Consider the following 18,364-nt stretch of genomic DNA (forward strand, 5'->3'; position numbering starts at 1 on the left):
ATGTTTTCTGTTTATACCATAAAATATCACTCCAAAACTAGGCAATACTGTACTCTGGATTGTCATCGCAACAGCTTATATATATTGTCATAAATTGAGTTTGGAATTTACCCGGGTATAGAAAGAGCCCACCTTAAACACTCACACCAAACCTTTACAATCAAGTGTGTTTTCATAAAAATGGTACAAGCATAATGAAGGAGTTGGCTGATCACATTCCTAATGAACATTCCCAATACTTTTACGTGGAAAAAATAACAAGTAATTAGTGTTCTTATTTTTAATATTTACTTGACATCAGCAGTCAAGACAAATGCTATTTGGAAATAACTGCCAGTACAAAATATGTTCTGCAAATGAATGGTCTCTGCAATTCCAACCAATCACAGTAGGAAGGTTAGGAATACATTTGAATATTCTCTTTGCCAATCACAGCAAGTGGCTTGTCTGTTTAGGGAGTCACTCAGCGGGAAGCCGCAGCTAAGGAAGCACACAGTATACAAGAATGTCAAGTAGTCAGCATTTGGCTTAATGGTCACAAGGCTGACAGAACTTTGTCGCACAAGCAGCATTTTCTCCCAATTATCTAAATGTGCTTCAGAACAGACAAGTGACTCAAAGTTAAACGCTAACTGGCATTTAAACTTGCTAGTATGCACATAGTAATCACAAGTTGATACTTTTCTATCCTGCTGTTAAAGTAAGAGTTAATTTCCACTTGGAAACAAATTAGTCTCATTTACATTTCCATTTTGATTAGAGAATTAGCTTTCATTAAGAATACACTTACTTCCAAATAATCACTGAACCAGGCTCATTTAATTTTATGTTTGATTTTATGTTCAGTAACTTAAATAAAGCTGTGATTCGAACGTAGCCTAACATTTTAAATTCAAATGTAAATTTATTGTTTTGCCTGACTTTCCTTCCTTGCTGGTTTTGTGACCTTCGCATTGACTCCTTAGCATAACTCACATCAATGTGTTGCAGCGTAAAATACACCGGGTCCGTTAGAAACACACGACTAGACTCCTTGTTGATGGAGGCAGCGATGACGTGCGAGTTCACCTCAATTGTGCTGTTTCGACCAAGCAAATCTCCGCCGATTTTTATGGTGGCATTTTCAGTGCTAAGGAAACGACCCAAATTTTTGTACAAAATGAACACCAGCTTCACAAGTCCTACAATGAAAGATCAGATTATTTAGTGGGAACTATATCGAACAGAAATCCGGCACATCAACAAGTGATTGCTCATTTTCAACCAGCACAGACCCACATTGTCAAACTCCTCTCCAAACCCGCCCACTCCCCCCACAAACATCCTAACTCACTTTTTCCCCCCCCCAAAAATAAAAAAACGGATACTGCTGTTCTCATATTCAGAACGCAGCACTTCTAAATCGTATAACTTCCTTAATTGAATGAAAATATTTCAAGCCAAATTATTGATCATTGTTTATGACAGGTACGCACCATTTCTGCTATTTTGTTTGACAGTGTTTGCAGAGAGCTGGATCAAATTGCCTCCTTTATTGCCCTGGGGAAACTGCAAGTCTTGCACCTGGCCTTCTGTACTCAGTACTGCAACCTCCAGAACTGAACAGACAAACGGATAAATGCAGAGGAATTAAGTAATCACTGTCCAAGTGCAATGTGACAAGCAATAGAATGGCAATAAATCATCCCGAGTAAGATTCAACTGACGGCAGATTCGGACCTGTTTAAGGATACTCTTGGCGACACGGCAACTAAAACACACGGTGTGTACACGAGTTAAGCAAAGTCAAACACACAATTTAAGTTATCCCTCAAAATAAAATAAACCATAGCACTGGCCACTCAATTTTAAATCGTTTACATTCTGTTTTAAGAAAGACCTAAAAAAAAACAAATAAAAAAACCTAAATCTTAAAACATTAATATTTTAGGAAAGTCTAAATTATGGATTGCAAAACTTTAAACAGCCTTCACACATGTTTAACAGAGTTACTTCAAACTAATTGTAAGCATTTTCCCTAACTTCTAAAAATGTTCGACATCTTATTACATCAGGTATGGAAGCTTCAATCAATTCAGTCATGATGCAAAATTAGTGATATCTTTAGGACTGATTTTCTGTCATATTTCTGTAAAACGAACATTTTGGTGTGATGGACACATTTTGTAAATTTAAAAAGAAAGCATAAGGAAAGGTTAAAAAAAAGTTTCCCCTTTAGGATGTTGGAAGTGCAGGGAAGCTGATTTTCAATCTACCGAAATCAGTTTCTCTCAAACAAACTTCAATTTTTAACAATAAAATTATGCACTTTGTGTTGTCAAAAATAAATCGCATGAAATTAAATACAAGCTTCATCGAGATAGAGTGTTCACATTTATGCACACAAGCAAGAGTAATGTGTTATGCTAGCTGGCAGTACTTAAATGCTCGTCAAAACACATTAGAAAAATTTACTCACCAATATTGTCGGTGGGCATTGACACTCTAGTAGGTTCTGCAAGATTGTCAGCCAAGACAAAGGCCCCCTCTTCCAATGTATCAAGTAACATCGTGGCCGCATGAGCTTGCTCAGAAGAATTCATGTCTTTCCAACATTCCAGGGCTTCAGGCCTCAACAGGTTGTCAACTGTGTCAACAATTGCCTGCATACATTGAAAAGTTTCATGAGACCAGACTGCTTTTAATTACGGTCACATTTATTAATAGTTAAAACAGTAGTCACATCTTAAAATCCTGTGATTTGCAAGATTCTTCTTTACCCTTCAAACCCACTGTGTGTGCGTTTATATATATAAATATTCACTTATATACACATACACAAAAGGTGCCCAAGAATTTATTGACAGTGTACTTCCTTCCTTCCAATACTCAACATAAAATCGTTAATTATATCAACCAATGACATTGTTACCTAGTATAGTGTGAACAGGAGATGGGCATACCATTTTAAGGGTAATTCTGATATCAATAAGTGGGACTCACAAATTCAAAGATAATCATCAATTCAGTGGGTGGAAAATGACGGTAACAACTACATACAACAATGAGTTTCTTCCTTTTATATTTATTTCCTTCACTAGTCTATAAACATCTCATATTTGTACTATGTTACATCCACGTGATGGCAGGAGCCAAGTAGTTTAGATATCATGCTCAAACAATACAAAAGCTCATGAACACTACTATCAAAGATAGTGTAAATTAAATACTTTTAAAAGGCAAATCACTGGATGTGATTGCATAACTTAGTTTTTATAAAGTAAAATAATGCTCCTCAGGGCAAGAGATTATGATACTTCTGGCACCTATTACAGTTCATACAAGTGTGTGGGTGGGTAAAGAATCGCATTGCATAACACCTTATCGGATTCTATTTAGTCACTTTGTTGTTTATCCAGGTTTAAACGAGATTAATGTTATTTAACGTAATACTCAAATGAGTTTCAGGTAGAAGCAAAGGCGAAAGCGATAAACAATTAGAATTTTTTGATTTGCTTTTAGTGCAAGCGATACCATGGATCTAGGCCCAGGAGAGAAAACTTTACATATATGAATAGTAAATATGCAGTATCGATCAAAAGGTTATTTGTGCACATGTGATACATAGATTTATAGAGGCCATAGAAGGGCTTTACAGTGTTGAGCCTAGTTACTGTCTTCGATAGAGACAGATTTCCAACTGAAGTTAATCAATACAACAAATAGAGCTGGCTAGCAGAAGCATTCCATCCTTTCTGAAAACTTTCAGATATGAAATGTTAACAGCAGAGTGCAGCCCCTGGCCTCTTGTTAAAGATCAGCGTATGACAAAAGGAAAGATAAGTTGTAGGGTAGAGAAAAGGTAGAGAAGTTGAGTCAAATAGAGCAAGGAATGGGGAAAAGGTGAGAAAGAGGATAATGTAGAGTAGTGGTAAGAAGGGCAAAAGAAAAGTGGAAATGGATATAGTTACTGCAGATTGGAGGAAACAGAATGAGAAATGATGTGGAAAAAAGGGTGATGGGAGTCAGAATTGCAAAAGGTTAAAAAAAAATACCAGTACAGAGTAAACTGAAATTCAGAGAATTAACCTTTATTTCGAGTATGTAAGTAGGTTTGAAGGCTGTGAAAATAGTGACGATTGATACCAAAAAGGGAGCTCTTGCTACCTTTGTGTATCATGAGTAGACAAATAGTTTATTTCTGCCAGGTACAAAAAAAAGGGGGGGTTGCAACAATCACAAATCTTTCTTTTCACTGTCCCCTTAAGGACTTAAATGTGCTATCTGAAAACTGAATGAGCTAAGTCTCAGGTGGGAGCACTCTGCAGCATAACAGTGCTGAGAACCACGGAGTTTGTCAATGTTAAACACTGACTAACAAAGATGTGTGTTGTTTATTCGTGCAGTGGAAATTTAAGTATATTAATTTATTTTTATTTAAAATAAAGTCCTGGAGGAAGGTCCTTTATGAAGTCAGATTCATCATTAACTACTGGAAGCAGAGACTGCAATATTCAACTTTGAAAACACATGAACAGTTAGAAACCGAAGATTGATAAACAGTACAAAATAGTACGCCCTTTAGTTGTAAAAGTGTACCAGTTCGAAATACAAATTTTTAACATAATAACTAACAAACTGCAAGTAAAGATGACTTGGCACAGTTAGAGGTGCATCTATCTTAAGCATTTAAATTTAGCAGCTCCAGAGTGTTCCCTGCTGGCAAATCTCTTTGCTCACACAGATTTTCCATTACTGCAATAGTTATATGTTGACCAAACCCTGGTCAGAGAAATAGATGTATGCTAAATGGAAATTCCTTCTAGATGACTTTGCGCAGAGTACAATACTGCAGACTGATCAAAGGAAAGTAATAAATTATATATATAGCACAAATCAGTCACCATGTGTTGGCTGGAGAAAATGAGAAGTATACACATTAGTAGAAACTGTTGCACACAATTTTGTTGCGAAACATAGGCAGGTGGATAAAGGAGAATAAATAAAGAGCTGAGTTTGGTGGACAGCCTGAATAGAGAGGTGGCTCCCTTAAATGTAAGAGTTTATTTTCCAAAAGAAATATCAAGTGACTAGAATTGCTACCCTATTTTCTCTTACTCAACATTATCCCAAAAGAAAGAAGTTTCCCTTTGAGCACAAACTGTAACATACAAAACAAGCAGTGAGGAAGTAGACAAAAGAAATTTGGCAGTGTGGGTTCCTTTGGAATAGTTAAAACTTGGAAAGGTGAGAACTGGTTAATACTATGAAAAGTACTGCCAGGGCAAAAGTCTTTCTACTTTGGTATTTCAAAATGCACTTGACAGATCCCAGGTATCTCCTCCAGTCCAGATTTTACCTTCTACTTCTAGAACTCCACTTATGAGACAAAAAAGTAAATTCTGCATCCCACAACAGCAAATGATCTTGAATCAGGATTGGATGCACAAATCATGCCTACTTGTGATAACTTGAAAACTGACATGCTCGTAACAGTTTTCAAAGCTTTGAGCTGGAAGAGAATGTGGTCTAGGGTGGGGAGTAAATTTGAAAGAATATTTACTGACTGGTGAAAATCAAAGACATTTTTTAAAGGATAAGAAGATACTTTAAAAGTTTTTTTTATCAATTTGGAAAAACAAGCAATGGTCAGAAGAACACAAGACAATACTTTGTAATTTGTCCTAATGATTTGACCATTTTGGGGAACATATAACTCCATAATGTAATGTCAACTGAAAAATGGCCAAAAGAAAGTTTGGCTAAAGTAGACAGAGTGATATTTAAGGTTGCGTGCAGGACAATTGTGTTAAAAGAAGCCGACAAAACATGAAAGGAAACATGATCCTCTAACTAAAACACAGAAACACACTGAATTGAACTGCCTGGACAGCTATATTAGAATTCTCAAGGAGGGTGGTAGATTTAGTTTAATTCTTAAAACCCAGAATATAGAAGTGACCAACCAAAAAAGTAAACTGGACAACAACTTATTATTTTAAGTCTTCCTTGACGATTATAAAATTAAACAAAACGGATAGTATTATTTTGGTGTGGGGGGAGGGGTTTGGGAAAATGCATGGGGGATGAGAATGCTTGTGCTCATATTTAAACTTGAAAATGGGTTGGAAATTACTCAGTCACTCGAGTCACAAGGGCTATAGAGAAATGTGCCAGCGGGAAAGCAGCAGGTTCCAGATGGAGTACCGGTTGACATGGACAAATAGCTACCCATGGATGTCTATTTTTACCCAATAATTGAAAGCTGTTGCCAACCACTATATCCCAGCAACCTGGATAGAATCACTGGCAATTTCGAAATTTAAAAATGGACCCAAGAGTGATCACAAATGCTACTGCCCCATCTCTCTCCTAGACTTTTCAGCTAAGATCCTGGGTAGAGTGAACCTAGAAAGATTGGAGTACGGGTTGAGGATAACCGAGTCCTCGCAGAGTCACAATATGGGTTCAGGATGGTGTTGGGTATTGTAGAGCAGTGTAGTAATATACATTTTCTCCTAGGGAAATACACAACGGCCAAGACCGGCCATTAGCACTTATGTTTGTTGACATATCCAGTTCTTTTGATTTTGTAGATCACTCAGTCCTGTGTGAAACCTTGTCCTCGATGTGCACTCCATCAGAAATTGTGTCATCACAATTATATAGGAATTTGTCAGCTAGGGCGCGTTATCGCCCTAATGGCGAGGGCTCTCCTCCATGTAGTATTTGGAGGAGAGTCAGGCAAGAGTACGTACTGGCATTCTTCCTGTTCTCTCTTTTTATATACAGTGTGGATGACATACTCCAGGAAGTGACCACTGATTCTCCACAATCAGAAGGAAGGGCAGTCCCTGTTCACCTCTATGAAGATGATGCTGTGCTCCCATCATGAAATTCTAATGGCCTGCAAAGACTGATGGACTGCTTCGCAGCCTTCATGATGGGCAGGGACCACCAAAATTAATTTGAAAAAAAACCAAACCATGATCTGAGGAAAGGGAGCTTGCAAATCATGTGTGCACTAGATCAATGGTACACCAATCGAAAGGTCCACATTCTTCTTTTACCTGGGTATTCTCTTCGGCTTTAACGGCTCCTGGTCCAAACACATTGGAAATAACAAGTTTAAGATAGCATGCACCTGCGAGGGCATTTGTAGGTTTGTCATTAATTTAGAAAGTAAACCAATTCAGGAGATGTACTCAATTATATAGAGACAAATGTGGATCTACAGCTTCGTATTGGAGTGGGTTATGGGTACTCACAGAAACTATTATACAAATTGCAGACCGTATATTTATACAGCGTCTGCTTGCCATATCACAATCTACAGCGCCCTACATAATACATAAGGAACTGGGCATGCACCAGTGCCTAATTTGAGCCAGGGCTTTCCGGTATCAGCCCCAGCAAAAGCATCTAATTGTCAACAAGATACCTAGAACAGTCTACCCCATGGTGGCGCTGCTCATCTAATTTAGAGATGAGCAGAACAACGGTTGTTTAAGAATACAATATACCTTAAAATTGCAAATACCTGCCTCCCCAGCCATTCCTTTAGCTTTGGGGACCTGGATTAATCTGAACTGTCTCAATTACATGCAAGAGAGATAATTAGTAGTTTTTTTGGCAGCGATGACAAGGGCGATGGGTGGTGCAAGCTACAGTGGCCTCCCGGTCAGAGCCCTGGCACTTATTTTACAAATTAAGCACTGGCCATGCACCATATGGAAGATATCTTCGCAATTAGGCCAGTTCCGATGTTCCATTCTATTTGAAGTCAAGAAGAGATAAAGTTCACCGAAGTTATTGTTAGGGATTGTCAAGGTGCTGAAAAAGCACAGCAAATCTCATTGCTCTCGTATATCTCCAGACAAGTAACCCAACTGAATGAACCTCTACTATTGCATGAGCCTGATGGCAAAACATCCTATTGTAAAAGGGAATTAAAACTTTCAGTACTCCAAAAAAAAAAGCCTGATGTTCGACGTGCCAATGATAGTATCAAAACGTCAGTGGTCAAATACTTTACTGTAGCACAAACGGAGGGCCTCCAGAGGTACCAAAAATGTACAGCTAACACCCAACATAGATTTGGCTTGACCCAACCAAGAATAGGTATAGGTCATGTTTTAGAAGCTTTCCCAAAAATCAAACAATGGCCTCAGGCAGCTGTTAAATGTCTGTGTGATCGAAGATCCACCCAAACAACAATGCATTTTGTCCTTTTCTGACCATTTTCCTACTGGTATCAGGAAACTCTTTATAATTGCTGATACTCATAGCTAAAAACAAAGGTTTTAAAGATGCTTTTTTATACCCATGTACTCTGGAGGATCCTTTTATTAGTTTTAATGTTGCCTCCTTTACATGGAAAGCCACACCCCTTAGAAAACATCTTAATTACCTGCATTAAACCCTCTTCTGATATTGTATGTGACTTCCTGATGGTCCATCCTATCATTTACTTCCACTGAGGGTTTAGTGCCCCGCTGTAGAACAACAGCTTGAACACTAGCCATATTGTTCTATTCCAGGTAAAGCACCAGCATGATCTAGTGGAACTCGGACATATTGCCGTTGTGATGGTCTGAGAGTGATGTTCGGGCAGTTTGCAACTTTCTTTTATATTAACATAGCTGACCCTAGCGAGAGGTGTTTGTATTATAGAGCCTAGTGGCAAACCAAGGGTCACCTCAATACAGCAACTTACTACCTGCTAACAGGTTTCAATCCGTAGAGTTTTGGTCCAAACTCAATTGCGTTTGCACTTTATAATGAATTACCTGACACCACGTTTTGAAAATGCTAGTCTCTGCTGTGGTTCTGTTTTATTTGCAACTTGTTACATTTGATTACATTCTGCGCTTCACATTTCATATTATATTGACCTCTTTTGCCCAAGAGTTTTAAAATATTCTTAAAGCACTGCATCATATTTTACACTCTCTATGTCAGATGTAACACGGACATGACAAGGTCCCTTTTTCTGTGATTCGTTAACAGTTATTTGCACTTTTATGGTTTATTTCAAACCGAATAAAGATCTTAACTCGAAATCGAATAAAACCTACAGACAGTGAAATCTTGGTAGTAAAAAAGAATATTAACAATAGCTTCAAACAAAACAATTTCAGCTAATCTTTTGGGTCAAAACACGCAGTCATGCACTGCAAATGATTTTTTGTTGGAGATGCAAGTAGCTACCGGGGTAAAAGATCAGCACCATCAACAAGCAGATCAATCAAACTAGCAGGAAATAGGAACCCTCAATGCTTTATGTTTTAGCATTGAAGCATGACTACTTAGTGTTTGCTTTGTCTCATTAGCAGCCAAACATGCGTCTCTGCTGCATTTTCTGCAGTGATCCCTGAAAGAAAGTCAACACATATCTAGAGAATTTTTCAATTTGGTTTAAGCTTACTGAATGGCAAATAGACATCACATGACAGAGTGAATTGATGAACTGCAACACACAAACAAACATTCAAAGATTACAGTTTGCCTAGAAGCTAGGTAGAAATGGTGCAGACCATACTTCTGCTCGTTACAGCTGAAGCAGTCAGAGTAAGTATATTTGGTGCAAGTGGCTTGTTCTGTTAAACCGACAAGTAGGGGAGAGAAATGCTTGCTTGACTGAAGGTTTCTGCCACAGAGTAGACCACTCTTGTGACATTTACAACTGTACATGAAAGCAGGGAGGAGCATCCTCTCATCATTCATCCCAGACAACTCAAGTACTGAAGGTCTGAACCGGTCTTGACAGGTGTTCCCTTAAACCCAGGGGCTGGCTCGCTGAGACCAACTGGGGTTCCTACCTTACCGCAGTGCCTGTGCAGTCTGTCAATGTGAGAAAGATTTAGTACAGAATAGAAGATTTAATCGGAGAACCGGAGTCTCAGCACGAGCATCCAATATATGGGTGAAGTAATACCAACGACTTTAGATGTTTCTGTCCATAAAAATGGAATATATTGCCGAAGTAACATTTACTACAAGTGTTTCATATATCTGTGGGAGGTCATCTATCTTATAAAAAGCAGGCATGCTAATAATTAAACAACGAAAAATATAGAAATGTGCAGCAATCAGAGTACCACCCTTTTCTCCTCTTAAAGTGAACCTTTAAATGACACAGTAACTCAAACTCTATTTTGTCCTAGGAGTTATTACAGACAAAAGAATTCCAATGACCAACAAAGACTGAGATTGAAAAGACAGGAGAATAGATGTTGCATCAGCACTACCACGCGTAATCACTGACTGCAAAGAGTAGACAGCATTAGTTAATCAGAGTGACGCTACCTCACCTTATCCATGCCACAGTTTATTTGAGCATGTTTAGTATTATACTTTCTCTTCATAGAAATGATACCCATAGTTTTCAGCATCATTTACTCTGGTTGTTCCATTTTAATGCCACACAATAACATTTGTATAAGAGTACTTACAAACCAAAGAAAATAAATGTATGACCTCTTATTTCATGGCGTACAATCACTTCAGGGTGGAAGCCGTTTATATGACCTTATACAGATTCGGGGGATTTGTAAGATTATATGATTCTGATTTAGGTAAAATTTGCTTTTGAACTAATCAGAGAACATTCTAGCAGCATTGAATCAGCCCCTGGATACAATAACAGTCTCTGAAGTACGACTTCTACTGATCAAGTATTTTTAGCAACTCCACAGGAGAACAAAAACACACTCTAAAAAGTCTGAATTCAGATCAGAATGAATATGTACTCAACCTTGTTTGAGACGTCTGATGCTAACAGATGGCATTAGATATCTAAAGAAGAATGTCTATAGGAATGCAAAGCTTTGACCACACCCTAATAATGTTACATTACACTATGTGGTGAAGACCATCCCTTAATTATGAAGGATTAGGTTTTAGGTGCACAAAAGTGTAGATTTCAAACTCCTTGCTAAAAACAAGCAAAGACCACAAAATAGGTTTGCCAGATTCTTAGTCTGAGGGGTGTAACTTCTAATAGTTTCGACATTTTATTTTCACCAAAAGCAATTCCAATTCTTCTCTACTGTATGACGAAACTACGCCTGGACGGAGTTTTCGTAATTCTGCTACGCGGAACTCCGTGAACTGCAAAAAAACTCTGCTGCGCCACGCGGAGGTCCGCAAGCACCGAAGTGCATTAGATAAATGCCACTCGCGGTGATTTTCAGTGGCAGGTGCTTGTCCGCACTGTGCAATCATCGCAAATGGCACCAGGCACAGCGCAAACGGGTGCTGCTGCCTTTCTGCCGCTCGAGTAGATTTTTAGTCTAGTGGCAGCATTCTGAACGAGAACAGGCGGGTTCTCAATGCGAGGGGTCGCGAGCATATGTGACTACTCATAATAAGTAATCTGACCACCCATGTTGAGCAATCTCGTTGGGAGGTCGATTTTCCACGCTCGTGCTCGCCAACTTGATGTTGAAGATCGCGAATGAGGAAAATAAAAAACTTTCGGAAATCCGTGGGATCCGCGTAACGTGCGGAAAACACTGCAAACTCCGCGAGCAGAGCTCACGGAACAGACCTATATGAAACCTGGCGTTTTGCCAGTGAATGAAATTGAGCACTAATATTTAGTAGCTCTTCACACTGACCGTTGCTTGCCAACACTGGCAGCATGTCATGACCTTCTTTGCACACAGATCTTTGATAATTACAATCTATAAGACATTCTATGGAATAATACCTTAGGGAATAAATTCAAAGGACAACGAGCGAACACTTTGCAAACCCAAACATGTGCACCTGTGAGGTTATAATTCCACCCACACATAAACCTAAATAGGAACAGAACTGTTACTCAAAGTAACATGAAAAGTTGATGACAATACACTTTCCCAGCCAAAAATGTAGATCTCTATTCAGATATGATGTGGTTGAAATTCTATAGATTTTTCCAGGAAAGCAAAAATAGGGGGTAAAATGTTACAAGAGTGTAGGCAAATATGAGGGGTGGGTAGAAGAGAATCAGTGGTAGGGAGACGGTGGGGTGTATGGATGTGCCAGCTGTACCAGCTTTAGATGGTAAACTGGGCTTACACACCTTACATAGCTAAAATTTTCCAGAAATGGAAACTTTAGGGAAACCAGCAGAAATACGAGTCACCTTAAGAAAAGTGGCGAAATTTACATGTGCAAAGGATTTGGATATGGCAAAGCAGATGTGACTTATTCGTGCATTTTTATCCTTGACTCAGTCTTTGATATTAGAAACTCCCACAAGAAGCAAAGGCATAACTTTTCCACATATACATGGAAGCCATCACAAGCCAATGAGTGCTGGCGTTTTCAATTTGTGCAAAATCTGAAGCCAAATATATATATGCACATACCTTTATATATATATTTTTTTGTTTTTGAAGAGAATCAGTTAATTGATAAAACATCAGTATTTTTTTTAATGGAGTTTCATATGGATTTATCAAAGACTGGAAGTGGTTGGAACATGCAACATGAGGGCATAGCGTGGCACGTGACTGAAGCAGGAAGAAAGCAGGGTTGACAGCAGAGGGGAGATACCTTTAGGTAAGCCCTGCTGGTCTTCTCTCGCTTTTGGAGCTTTTTTAAGAGAAAAGAAAGTAAAAGGTTAGTAAATCCACTTAGTCACGAAATAGAGGAAACCTTGAGAGGCGTGACATTAAATATGTGGCATGTGTGTTATCGTCCTTGTTGTAGGGTGTATCTGTCCAAATTAGCATTCAATACCATTACATAATTCTTTGTACTTCAACATTTGATCCTTAATGTTGGACTTCGAAAAGAAGTCTTTATGATTAATCTTACTATTGTCTGATTTGGATTTCAGAAAGCAATGGATCATGAAGTCCAGTAAATAATCAGAATTTTATAAATTAAAACAAATCATCCATTACAAAAGGTGGTGTTTAATCAGGATAGATACATGCTTAATGACTCCTCATCTGTTGTATAAGAGAACATTTGATTTTCTGTAAGCAGTACATTAAAAGTGTAATCCAAACCTATGCAAAAGGTAAAATAATAGATAATGCCTCTTTAATTGCATAGATTGAGAATGGCAATGATGAACAATTATGTAAATAACTACAATGATAATTCATTTTTTAAAACTCATGAATTTTCAGCACCATTACGTACACGGTGACCTAAAATGCTTCGATATTTATTCACAGCATTGCTTGAGCAAAGGAAATGGCATGAAAGAAATACAATCCAAAAATGAAGAAACATGCACATTCATTGTACCATAACACCTTGGCAAACCCCCAGCAACGGGCAGAAAGGAGGAGACAGGAGGTCAACCGCTGTCTATTATAGGCAGTACCTGGGGAGCATGGGATGGAAAGGTAGGAGGGGAGAAAGAGAGAATGTTGGAATGTGACTAATAAAAAGTTCTTTATTACTGACAGAAAGCATGTGGATGTGCGTGGATGGTTTCGGAGGATAATGGAGGTGTGTTTTTCAAAATGTTTCACACCTAGCCACAGTGTTCAACACTTGGTCCTTGTCATCCACTGTGCCCTTCAGCTAAGCATACATGCCTCCTGGCCAAGCTTGCATTCACTGGAACTAAACCATATTTTTGATTTACCACCCATGGGAAAAAATCTGATCCAATCCAATGAACACAAGAAATTCAATGTTTGGCACAAGGGCTACTTATAGAATACAGAATCGGAACAGCAGGTGCTAACTGTCGACATTTTCGAATGGGACAGAACTTAACAGGTCAGAATTAGAAGGTTAAAAAATGAATTTAAGGAACAAGGACTTTTCTCAAAAAGGGTTAAAAGCATGTAAACATGAGGACTAGTAGAGGGACAAAAACAGAAACGAGTCAATGAGCTAAGCAAGAGATATTTATCAGTAAATTATTTGAGGTGCTAAAATCAGACCAGGCAATTGACAAGACACTATGTTTTGTTGTTTTACTGAAGACTCCTTTTGCGAACGAATTTTGGGTGGGAGAATGAGCAAGACACCACGGATTCTTTATGCTTTTTGTACTGCTTGCCATAGCATGCCTCATTTTCTTCTGACCATTTACTGACATATCCCAAACTCCTCTTTTGCCCCACTTCTTTAGCGCAAAGAGATGACTATTACAATAGTGACATGAGTATAGTCCTGAAGTGCTGTTGGCCATCTAGAGGTTTCCTTTCACATGGTTCAAAGGGGTATCTAAGGCAGACTGTAACCAAGTAGTCCTTTGATATGCTAGACTTTTATGTTCCTATCCAAATGGAGGACTGTGCAGTATAACCTACCAGGATTCACGTGCATAAGTATCATCTGTGGTCCGTTTTAATTGGAGAACTGTGATTTAGTCTGAGATTTAGGTGCATGATAATGGTGTAGGAGAGGTGAGACAAGCAGATCTTATAGATTGTTTCCTTACCTCTTATGTCAGAAACTTGACCAATGTTCGCTTCTTTCAGGAAGGCTATGCATCGCTTTGCTGCTATTATAGTGTGCAGAATTGTTTAGCGAAGCCTCTGGCATCTCCAGTGGGGCATAACCGTTACCATGTCTTACATATCTCTAGCCACTTTCTAAGCAGGCTCAAACAGTAGGCAGAATAAGAGGTTTCATTGGAAAGCTGATTGGGCCAGCGCTGGTAGCCAATTCGGATACAAGCTCAATACAACACAAACTGTGGTACAGGGATGGCACATTTTAGTTTACTCATCTTAGCATTTCAAATGTCATAAAATTATTCGCTACAACCAGGCAGAAAAAAATAGGTTAAACGATACACTGCCTTTTACGTTTCCTAGCAATGCTCTTTCAAGCAACTCGGCGCACTGGCAGAAAAAACTTTAGCTGCCGAGAGGACATTTCTTCGTAGTCCACTTTGTAATAACATAATGCTGATTAAGACTAGTTAGATCAAGAGCACCAGTGACATTAAATAATAACGTCTTAAAGTACTTAGCAGCAGGAATGGCCCCTGTAGGCCTCAGTCCCTCTCACCAGTAAGACGGACATAAGAAGTACTTGCTAGCTATTTTAATAGGAGCCCTCGAGAGCTGGGGCAAGTACACAGAAACCAGACCTTTTGACACCAAGTTTTAGAAAAAATATGCAAATGTTACCCACGAGACAGGTGAAATTCTTTACAGGGTGTAAGAAGGAATTGCACGGATTCGTCAAAATGAAATGCTTTCATAGGAAATTAACAGTAAACAGTTTCCCTTCAAATTTCTTAATTGTGAAATCAATATGGATCAGCACATTTACACATTTGTTCTATCATATTTTGTACATGCTCCAAATATCAAGCCATTGGGCTCTTTAACACTTGAATACATTTACAAATGGGTTAGTGATTGCATGCAGATAAGCAACAGAGGTTTGCTTTGTGCTGCCCATCTTGGGTTTGGTTTGTGTTGATGAGGAAGAGCAAATCAACACAAATGTTGCTGAGGTCAAAGTAAGGTAGATCACAGTTCAATAATTAGGTTTGAACAGCAGGATTATTTGTTAGGTGAGAGGGAGGGCCTTACTCCATCGGTTGGAATCATCTTGGATTCTAAACCCGGATACAAAGGAGTTCTCCAAGGCTATCTCTTTAGCAGGACCTCCAGATACTGGTGAATAGTCAAATGTGTGGCTTTGTAAGTTTTCTATGAATTTACAGAGTTTCCAAAACATAATTTAATTGGTGGTTATACATTAGAAATAAAGTCCATGGACATGATCCATGTGTGCTTAGTCTTATTCTAGCACAGGTTCTACTTGAGCTATGTACTACAGCTCTATATCAGGAATTAATTTTGATGTTGTATATCAAATCACTTAAACTCACAGAAAGAGTAGAATGGTTTCATGTACTTCAGTGTTCTATAATGTGAGAAGCACAGACTTTCAGCTAACAGAATCAAACAGTTTTGGTCAACGCAGACAGTAGCTATATGCTAACCATGACATTCGGATAAGACCAGAGGGACAGTTAGATCTTAACATGAGACTGATAAAGGAATACTCCGTTATGAGCGACAGGGATAGGGTGTTTGGGTTCAGAATGGTGGTTAAGCTCACACACCTTGCATTCAGCCTTCAAGCGTCTGTGTTAACCATTGTTTATTTAGTAACTCGGATGCCAGCAAATGAGATATCCTCAACTGTTCCCTTTTTACCATGTTCTCGAACAGTGGGCTGTTTGCTCACGTTTTCAAGAGCTGTATCATTTCTTTGGGCCCTAAATTTCTGCCTATTGTTTGCGCCTTTTGACCTTTGTCCGATTTATAGTGCCTTAGTTGACCAGAGACATGGAATTAGGTTCTAATATTGGGCCTGCTTTTAATGCATATTAGAACATTATTTCAGAATGTTTTGCAGTTGCTGAAGAATGCAAGGAAATTTACTCTGGCTTCCACATATAGCCAGGGTAATGCTTGTATTGCACATTTAATATATTTGCATACACTACGTTTCAATACCAGTCTGGGTCAGTGTTAGTTATTTATGCCAATCAGCTACTTTAGAAGTACTGTTAGGCACATATCAGTGATTAAGTCATATGAAAGCTGGCGCTTTTGCCTTCTCCATGAGACAGTTAACTTGAATGAGTGGAATGTTTTTGCAATGCCATTTAGACATTATCTTTGAGAATGTTTGCTACAGGGATATAGAAAGTATGGGGAACTGTTCACAGTTTTCCACAGGCTTTGCTTATTTGCCGAATCTATTCACTATGGAGGTGGACATAAAAAAAATGCTGATGGTCAGAAAATGGCAAAACACACAAGATGGACGGAATGTTGCACATGGGCAAAACATTCACCCCCAGTCACAGATCTGGGTTTAATCCATCATTATTTTACTCACCACGCCACCCCAGTTCAGACATGGCCACATGCAAGTCAGTCTTGACCCTGGGCCTCAAGGGAACAGTCCAGCCCTAACTGCCAAGCCAGGTCTTCCCTGGACCGGAATCAAGCATCCTAGGACCGGTTCCTGGCTATCAGCAGTCATCAGCGAGGATAGCTTGACTCCAGTGGCGTAGTGAGCACCAGACTGTTCCTATGAGGCACAGGGTCAAGACTGATTTGTATATGGCCATGACTGAAATGGGGTCGCGGTGAGCAAAATAACGATGGATTAAACCCAGATCTGTGATTGGGGGTGAATGTTTTGCCATTGTGCAACATTCCGTTTATCATCTTGTGTGTTTTGCTGTTTGCCCTATGTGGGAAGGGTATGCCCAGACGTGGGTCCCGTGCTCACTACGCCACTGGAGTCAAGCTATCCTGGCTGATGACGGCTGATAGCCAGAACCCAGTCCTAGGATGCTTGATTCCAGTCCAGGGAAGACTTGGCTTGGCAGTTCGGGCTGGACTGTTCCCATGAGCCATAGGGTCAAGACTGATTTGCATATGGCCATGTCTGAACTGGGGGGGGGGGTGGGGTGGTGAGCAAAATAACGATGGATTAAACCCAGGTCTGTGACTGGGGGTGAATGTTTTGCCAATGTGCAACATTCCGTCCATCTTCTTGTGTGTTTTGCTGGCCAGAAAATGGCAGTAACGCTCTCATCCAGGATAGGCCATTCGAGCCACTCCATGGTCTTCCCCATAAGTTTTACTAAAACACCTACTCTTGCAGCACGATGCTTAACTCTGCAACACATGTGCACCTCCCGTGGCTCGTTTTTCAACTCATTTGACACCCTTAGAGTTCTCTACCACTCTGGTCTTTTGCCTGCCTCAGATCAAGTCCTTAACTATTTAAGTTTTTCCTTTTCGTACTAGCAAAAACTGTACAAGTGGCCCATCAGGTTTGGTTTTGAGAGTTAGGAGCCTTGGCTAACATCACTATGTGGTCCATGGATACCCACCATGTTTCTTCTCAAGCCTGGGTACTTGGGGTTAGTTCTTTAGCTGCCTCCATTACTGCTCTGCCCAAACGCCTGAGACTGCAGATAGGTGAGCTGATGTCAAGACTTTCTCACACACAATAAGAAGCAGGCAAATATTACCATTACACAAGGTATTTACATGGTTGTACACATTGAAATATATTAACTATCTCAGCAAGACCAGATTAAAGATTTTTTTACAGAAAGAGAACTACAGCTACCTTGTTGTAACTCCGCCCAACAGAATCTCTCTCAATTGGCTTTAGTTCTTGCAGCTGTGCATCTAGAATGTCCACCAGTTGTTCCATTAATCTCACAGAAGAACTTACATCGCCTGCAAACACAGGGCCTTTGGTGTGCTTAGCCAGTTCGTTGGCAAGGCTAGCAGCATTTTCCCCACTTCTGATCTAAAAATGAAAAAAGAATCCAAGTTTTATTACTTGCTGTTTTGAGGCTATCAAGATGCATGCTTGCATGTCAAGTCCTCTGTCGAGCCAAAGACGTGGTATACTCTGGTGG

General features: G+C 39.4%; 1 protein-coding gene across 12 annotated transcripts in view; it reads right to left on the reverse strand.

Annotated features, from left to right (window-relative positions):
- LOC144755651 (adhesion G protein-coupled receptor L2) overlaps positions 1-18,364 on the reverse strand; it is a 250,472-nt gene that overhangs the window by 41,746 nt on the left and 190,362 nt on the right. For 7 of the 12 annotated variants that reach the window (XM_078644847.1, XM_078644866.1, XM_078644823.1 and 4 more), the window contains exons 8-12: positions 18,067-18,252; positions 12,526-12,564; positions 2,459-2,642; positions 1,476-1,598; positions 976-1,181 (exon numbers count right to left, since the gene is read on the reverse strand). In XM_078644847.1, coding sequence (XP_078500973.1) covers positions 976-1,181; positions 1,476-1,598; positions 2,459-2,642; positions 12,526-12,564; positions 18,067-18,252 — 738 coding nt within the window. The remainder of the gene's footprint in view (positions 1-975; positions 1,182-1,475; positions 1,599-2,458; positions 2,643-12,525; positions 12,565-18,066; positions 18,253-18,364) is intronic. The other 5 variants (XM_078644852.1, XM_078644875.1, XM_078644831.1 and 2 more) reach the window with 1 other exon arrangement.

Source organism: Lissotriton helveticus, chromosome 1_1 (assembly GCF_964261635.1).
Source record: "Lissotriton helveticus chromosome 1_1, aLisHel1.1, whole genome shotgun sequence".
NCBI classification, from domain to species: Eukaryota; Metazoa; Chordata; class Amphibia; order Caudata; family Salamandridae; genus Lissotriton; species Lissotriton helveticus.